Consider the following 6,914-nt stretch of genomic DNA (forward strand, 5'->3'; position numbering starts at 1 on the left):
GCTCACATGTACATTCAAATCTTGGTTGAGTAGAGTAACCAACTCTCTTCTCTCTCACCACTTCATTTAAATCATATATACCTCCCTCTCCCTCTCCTCTCTAATCCTTAATTAATATATATTATTACTCGTTACTCTTCATTCCCACTAGTCACCAAACTTAGGTCATCAGTAATTATTCGTAACCTACATTAGAACCCTAATTTTGTTCCCTACATATATCTATATATATAATTAGGAACCCCAATTAGTATTTGTGTATATATATTACGAAAAGTGTTATTATTACAATGACATTCGAATCAGGAACAGGATCGAAATCAAGAAGGATCAGAAGATGCTGCGTTATTGTGTGTGCAATAATGGTGGTAGTAATTTCTGTAATTATTGTGACACTATTTTTGACGGTGTTTAGAGCAAGAGACCCAAAAGTAAGTATCCATGCCGTTGACCTTGATAAGTTTGACCTTTTCGAACCCAATGTAACAACTGTGCCACTAGGGATGATAATCACCATAACTAACCCAAATTATGGAACATTCTATTACAAAAATTCAACTGGGTACCTTAATTACCACGAAATGATGATAGCAGAAGCTTCGATAGACCCAGGTTCTGTTCCTGCTCGTAGCACCGTTAATGTTTCAGCCACTGCAGGTGTAATGTCGGAGAAATTAATGGGTCATGAGAAATTCTTTGAAGATATTGCACTTGGGGGATTGAATTTCACAGCAACTGCAACATTGCCTGGGAAAGTAGTGGCTCTCCTCAATATTATTAAAGTTAAGGCCACGGTTGATATTTGGTGTGACGTTAGTTTTAACATTACTACTCTTCCAATAACGGTTGCTTCTAGCTGCAAAACCAAGATCATAGTTTGATTTCATTTCTATTCATTTATCATTAATTAGTTACGGAATTTATTTTCTTTCAATGTAAGATTTTGTTTATTTATTTGTTGTTGTGAGATGTGAGGATATATTATATAGTAATATAGTATACGTACAGAGTCGACAGAGAGAGGTATTGTATGTGAATGTTGTTATACTTAGAATGAATTAGAATTTGTATTCATTTCAAATTCATGAATAAATTTTCACTATCATATCATTGAGTTCAATTCCCTTTATTTTTCCACCAAGATTATTATTATTATTACATCACTTACAATCAAACTAAATTGCATTCTTGCCTTAACTAATAAGAACATATATATGTGTGCAGAAATAATAATAATAATAATAAGAATAATCAAAGCTTGATCTTGGATATGCAGCTTGAATCAGTATGAATGGAGCTTAAATTAAGCTTAAAAGAGAGGTCACATGCTACATGAACCATGGCCTTCTTTTTGAAAATCTTGAGCATAGTCACTTTCCCAGGAAGAGTGATAGTTGCTTTAAAATTCAATGTCCCAACTTCAATGTCTGACCAAAATTGTGTGTCATCCATCAACTTTTGAGTCATGATACCTGCAACAGTGGTAATATTAAATAAGCCACGAGCAGGCACAGATCCTGCTACTACCATAGCTTTGGCTACGTTGGTGTCATGATAATTAAGGTAGCCAGTGGTATTTTTGTAATTGAAGGTTCCATAATTGGGATTGACTATAGTGATGACCATGCCAAGTGGCACAGTTGTTACATTGGGTTGTATAATCTGAAAATTTTCAAGGCCATATGGGTGGACACTAATATCTGGGTCTTTGGGTTTTAAGATGGTCAAAGATATGGCCAGAATGATTGTCACAACAACGATCAAGAAAATTGAGCACACAATCATGCAGATTCTAAGGCCTTTTCTAGCCATGGTTTCTGATTTTGGAAAAGCAGATGAATTAATATTTGTATTGTGAATAGCCGTAGATGTTGTTTGTTATATATATAGAGAGAGGTTTTGAAATTGTGAATTATAAGTATAGGGGGACTAAAAAAATTAAATTCTCCTAGTCATATTGGTACAGTTTTGGCTTAAATCAAAATCACAAGTTGGATGTAGCCTAAACTTTGGCACTTGGTTCCCAACTGGAAAACAAACCATGAGAAGATTCGTCACAAATAGCTCCTAACTAATTAAAGACAAAAAAATTATTGGACCAAAACGAATTAATGATAAGCTGATGAAGAACCAAAAAGAATACACATGCATTATAATGACATATACTATTAAACTTATTAAATTAGACTCATATCAGCTTTCAATGGTTCAATGTATTAGTATTTTGTTAGGGTTTATTATTATTATTATTATTATTATTATTATTATTTTACTATGCACTGCCTCAACTTCTTCTTTTTCTATTATTTTCTGTCATGCAGTGATACGTGCCTCCTCTTCATATACTCTTGTCTAGGTGTGTTCACGCGTACTGCTCTAAAACCGATCCAACTTAATTAGTTTAGGTATTAATTTGAAAATTGCATAGGCAGCCAATTTGATTATTTGATTAATTTAATATTAATTAAAAATAAATAAAATTTAATAATATATATTTGTCTCTTGATTTAAATATTTTATAAATTATGATAATTATTTAAATTTAAATGAATGATGTAGTAGTATTTTTTATTTTTATTATTATTATATTTTAATTTTTTTCTAATTTTTTAATTTATTTTATAAATTTTATTTTCAATCGGATCTAATTAAAATTTAATCAATTCAATTCGTATTTTACTCCAAACCCAAACTAATTCAATCCATAAACACTTCTATTCTTATCCTTCTTTCTCCCATATATGCAACTTTAAAAGATCAATTTTAAGAGCTTTCCTCAATTCGGATATATGCAAACTCTTCAACTTTTTTGTTAGAAAAAGTATAGTATTATTGTAAATAATGTGAATAATGGACCTAATAAAATAAAAATATATTATATTTTTAAATTATTTATTAAAATCTTAAAATTAAAATAATCATTCATATATTTAATAAATTAAATATCTATTCATATTTGTTCAAAAAAATTATTGTTGCCTATCATTACCCTTTTTCATTATTATTCCACCTCATCTCTCCCTTCTAGCCGTTTACACTTTTATCTTGGACATTATAATAATAAATAGGGTCACTCTACAGTACAATGTAACTTCATAAAGATATACAGATATTCTTTCTCTTTGCATCTACTATTGACACGTGCTGTTGTCCTTTTTTAGAATGAAGAAGGTTATCATGAAATTGCGGACGCTGATGGAACGGTCGGCTGAGCCGAGTTGTTAGCGTGAACTGGAACGGGATTTTATTTTACTGGGTTCCGTAGGTGCCAGCTTTGCGAGTTGGGCCTCGTTGGCGGCTCCAAAAAAGAATTGGGTGAGAAGGAGGCAGATCAGGTCTTCAGATCACTCTTCTCATCTCGTGACAGCATACCCGAATTTTAGCCACCGCGATCTGCCTACGCTGCCTGTCTTCTCATTGTGGATGTGACTGGCGCTGGAGATCTGTGCCCATTTTCCGTAGTGAAGGACCTCTCCCCGTTCCCCAATCGCCATTGTTCGACGTAGTGGCGTAGTCGTGGAGCCCTGCCCCGTTAAGGTGGTAACTGTGTTCGGTAGCGCGAAGTCCGCCGTGCTTGTGAGTGCAAGGTAAGAGGTGATCTAACCATTGATTAATTAGCATTGGCCTCTGTTTATTGAATATTTAGCACCGAACCCTTGGCACGGTATTTTCGTTGTCTACTTTCCCTTCGTTGACATTTTGTTATGTTGAGATTTGACCTCATAATATTTTGGGTGGGGTTTTAGACGAGTTAGATTTTTTATGCGAGTGATGTTACTATTCTTTGCATTTTAAAAAATTTTGGGATAAAGACACTGATGTGTATATGCAGCCTTGGTTTTTGACGGTAGAAAGTAGAGAAAGTTTCTGTTTGAGATTGTGTTGATGCTAAACAATGATTGTTTGAGTGTTGGTTCCAAATTTTTTCAAGTTTGATCGAGAATTAGTATTGTATTTGCTACCTCGATTGCAAAGGTGTAGTTACTGGTATTGGCTTTCAGGCAGAAATGTCATTTTTTGCTTATCGAATGGGTAAGGATTAGAAAACTATGGTTTGAATCCGGCTTCTACTGTGGGTAGTTGAGTACTATTAGTTCACAATATCTGTCTTCTATATGTTTCACAAACTCATATACGAACAAATTATTAGATTATTTATATATATGTGTTTTAGTTCAAAATTATTAAGTGTCATGTATTCTGGGTTTTGAAAGTTGATATTGCCATGGGTACTACTAGCAAGGTAGGCATGTTAATGATTACATAGTTGTTGAGAAGGGACCTTCTCTGACTGCCCATCTAGGTTTTTGTTAACATTTAGTAGACATTCTTGTTGGGGATTGAGTTAACATGTCATGGACACATATACTATTATAAAGTAATAGTTTCTAATGGAATTTTAGTTGATTGATTGACTGTAAATATGATAGAGCTGTTGCTTGATGCCAGTACAAAACAATGTAGCTTTTACCGCTATTATGATTGTACTATGATAAAGACTGATTAAAGCGCTGAAAAGTTAATCACTTATTTGTCCAATGATGTAACTACCCTGATCGATAGAAGTTTAAAGAATGTTATAAAAATGGTGGAAATCCAGGTTATCCAATACAACACAATGCATGTCAAATTGTCAATCGTCCTATAATATTTTATAAAGGAGAACAGAATCATATGCATGTTACTTCTACAAATTTGTCCGAGATTATTTCTGTTGGCTAAAACACTTCTCTGTAACATATAGGACAAGCCTGAAAAAACATGCAGAAGAAAAATAGTTTAAAATCATATGAATTTCAGTGGATGCCAAATACAGTGTTTGTTACTAGAACAAGAACTAAAAGTATCAAGTTCATGATGAGCATCTTGCCTTATGTGATTAATATTAACCCAAAGAATAAGCTTAACGGCGGCAATCTCAAATCGCTGAAGATCGATTTACCCCAGAGGGGAGTTGAATTGTTAAAAAGAAGTTAATAATTGAAGAACAGAAGTTAAAAATATAAACCTGAAACAATTATTTGACAGTTATACAGCAGCAATTGCTTTGAAACTCTAAAAACACCAATATTACCTCTCATCCCTCGACTTCTTCCTTGAGAAGAACCCACACTTGTACTTTGATGAAACTGGAAGCATCGAAATTTGCTCTTGGGTAAGACCACGGCTTTGGGTTCCAACAGCTTCACCTAATTCGAGTAGTTCCTGTAATAAATAATATGATCCTAAGGCAGGAAAATTGGGGTGGGGTGGGGTGGGGGGGGGAACAAAACCACATTTGCACTCGACAAAATTTTCAAATATGGCTTAAATGGAAACATGATTCATGATAAGACACTGGAATCATTTGATCTATATTAGTGACCCATTTGGGAGGACAAAACTTAGTCCCTGTTAATATCATTTTCTAAACTAATTTTCCTTTACTTTAGTTGTTATCGACACAATTTTCTAGCTGCAGTCAAAATTTCAAATGCAATTCATATTAAACATACAATATGCTGTAAGAATATTATGTAATGATTTACCCAAAATATTTTATGGAGTAGCTAATCTTACAACAACAAAATACCTTTTTAAATTCAGTTTCAAGATCTTTCTCTCTGTTGGAGTCCTGATATCTCAGTTGTTAATTTCATAACAAAGAAAAGGGGCCGTGAAAAAAAAATCAACAGTCCCTCAATAATTAGTTAAGACCAATGAATATTGGCTATTGTCGTCTAATTTCTAAGAAATATTCAACAATTAATGGCATGTAATGTAATAATTAAGTTACCATGTAATAAACTAATAATTGACAAATGTCTCCCTTTTCTGTATATAGCTTGCCATTGCAAATGCCAAAATTTCAGTAGGTAGACAAGGAACTGGACCTCAAACTCAACGAACCAGAAATAATAAAAAGAGAAAAAGTCATATATAGGTACAATAATACTGTAAAAATCGACAAAAAAAAATATTATATCATCCGGAGTTTCAACTTACTTAATGTCACAAATTAGTATAATTTGGATCTACTATATAAGTCAAAAGTAACCTCAATTATAATAATCTAATGTATAAGATATCTCAAATTTTCAGTAACATGATTAGATTTCCCTTTCGAACTCAACACCATTGTTTCTTACTTCCATCCTAGATTTTAATGCAACCTCTTCCACCCGTCATATTTTTCACATATGTAATGGCAATTTACAACAACAAAACTCTTCAAAAACATATATAATTGAGGTTTCAAATTTAAGTCAACAACTGCAATTAGCAATGGAAGCGCACAGCTTAAGAAACGATGCGATTCCACCGCATTTTATCAGAAAAATAGAATTCATCTTCACTATCAAACCAGAGAGTAACCGAAAGGTTAAGACAGTGAAAAATAAATGTAAATCTAAGCTGAGAATGAAATAGTGATAACGAGAATGAAAGAGAACCTACAAGGAGTTGACAAAGACCTTACTGTGATCCATGGAAGCCTCGTCGAAGGTCCATGCCGAACAAGACGCGAGCTCCAGCAATGACGAACACGACGATGGCGAGTAGACAAGAGGGATTACATCAGTGGCGAATCTGGCAGTGCAAGGCAGAAACAACAACAGCAGCGGTGCAGCGCAAAGTAGAGACGGTGCTGGAGCCTGGAGATGAAGAAAGTGGCAGTGGCAACTTCTAAGTGGGTTGAGTAGATATATTAGTCCATATAAACGAGCCCACCCCTGATGACCCAATAAAAAAAACGGAGCCCACATCCCTTAACACAGTTGGATTTGCACCGTAGCTCTTTCTCCCATTAGCCGCGACTCCTCCATTAAACTAGAGAGCTCGACAAAGTCACAGAACTCTGCAAGCCTGTTCCCCTGCTTTCAATTACCATGCCACTTGTCAACACAGCCTTCAATCTGTATGAAAAAATCTGTACC

General features: G+C 34.2%; 3 protein-coding genes across 7 annotated transcripts; 1 reads left to right on the plus strand and 2 right to left on the minus strand.

Moving 5' to 3' along the window:
- Positions 1–290: 290 nt before the first annotated feature.
- Positions 291–881, plus strand: LOC127745445 (uncharacterized). Its single transcript, XM_052258162.1, has one exon. It carries the CDS (start codon positions 291–293, stop codon positions 879–881), a length of 591 nt encoding a protein of 196 aa, XP_052114122.1.
- Positions 882–1,251: 370 nt separating this feature from the next.
- On the minus strand, positions 1,252–1,812 carry LOC107477798 (uncharacterized). The gene has a single exon (XM_016097864.3). The coding sequence runs from the start codon at positions 1,810–1,812 to the stop codon at positions 1,252–1,254; it is 561 nt and encodes a 186-aa protein (XP_015953350.1).
- Positions 1,813–4,503: 2,691 nt separating this feature from the next.
- On the minus strand, positions 4,504–6,831 carry LOC127745664 (uncharacterized). 5 transcript variants are annotated; one of them, XM_052258817.1, is made up of 3 exons: positions 6,453–6,831; positions 5,075–5,205; positions 4,504–4,926 (listed from the first exon to the last, which is right to left on the minus strand). In XM_052258817.1, exons 1-3 carry the CDS (start codon positions 6,741–6,743, stop codon positions 4,872–4,874), a joined length of 477 nt encoding a protein of 158 aa, XP_052114777.1. In that variant the 5' UTR covers positions 6,744–6,831; the 3' UTR covers positions 4,504–4,871. The 5 variants fall into 5 exon arrangements, 2 of the variants coding, with proteins under 2 accessions (XP_052114777.1, XP_052114778.1); XM_052258818.1 differs by having other exon boundaries at positions 4,514–4,751; XR_008006959.1 differs by having other exon boundaries at positions 4,517–4,751; positions 5,777–6,831.
- Between the last annotated feature and the right edge of the window lie 83 nt (positions 6,832–6,914).

Source organism: Arachis duranensis, chromosome 3 (assembly GCF_000817695.3).
Source record: "Arachis duranensis cultivar V14167 chromosome 3, aradu.V14167.gnm2.J7QH, whole genome shotgun sequence".
NCBI lineage: Eukaryota > Viridiplantae > Streptophyta > Magnoliopsida > Fabales > Fabaceae > Arachis > Arachis duranensis.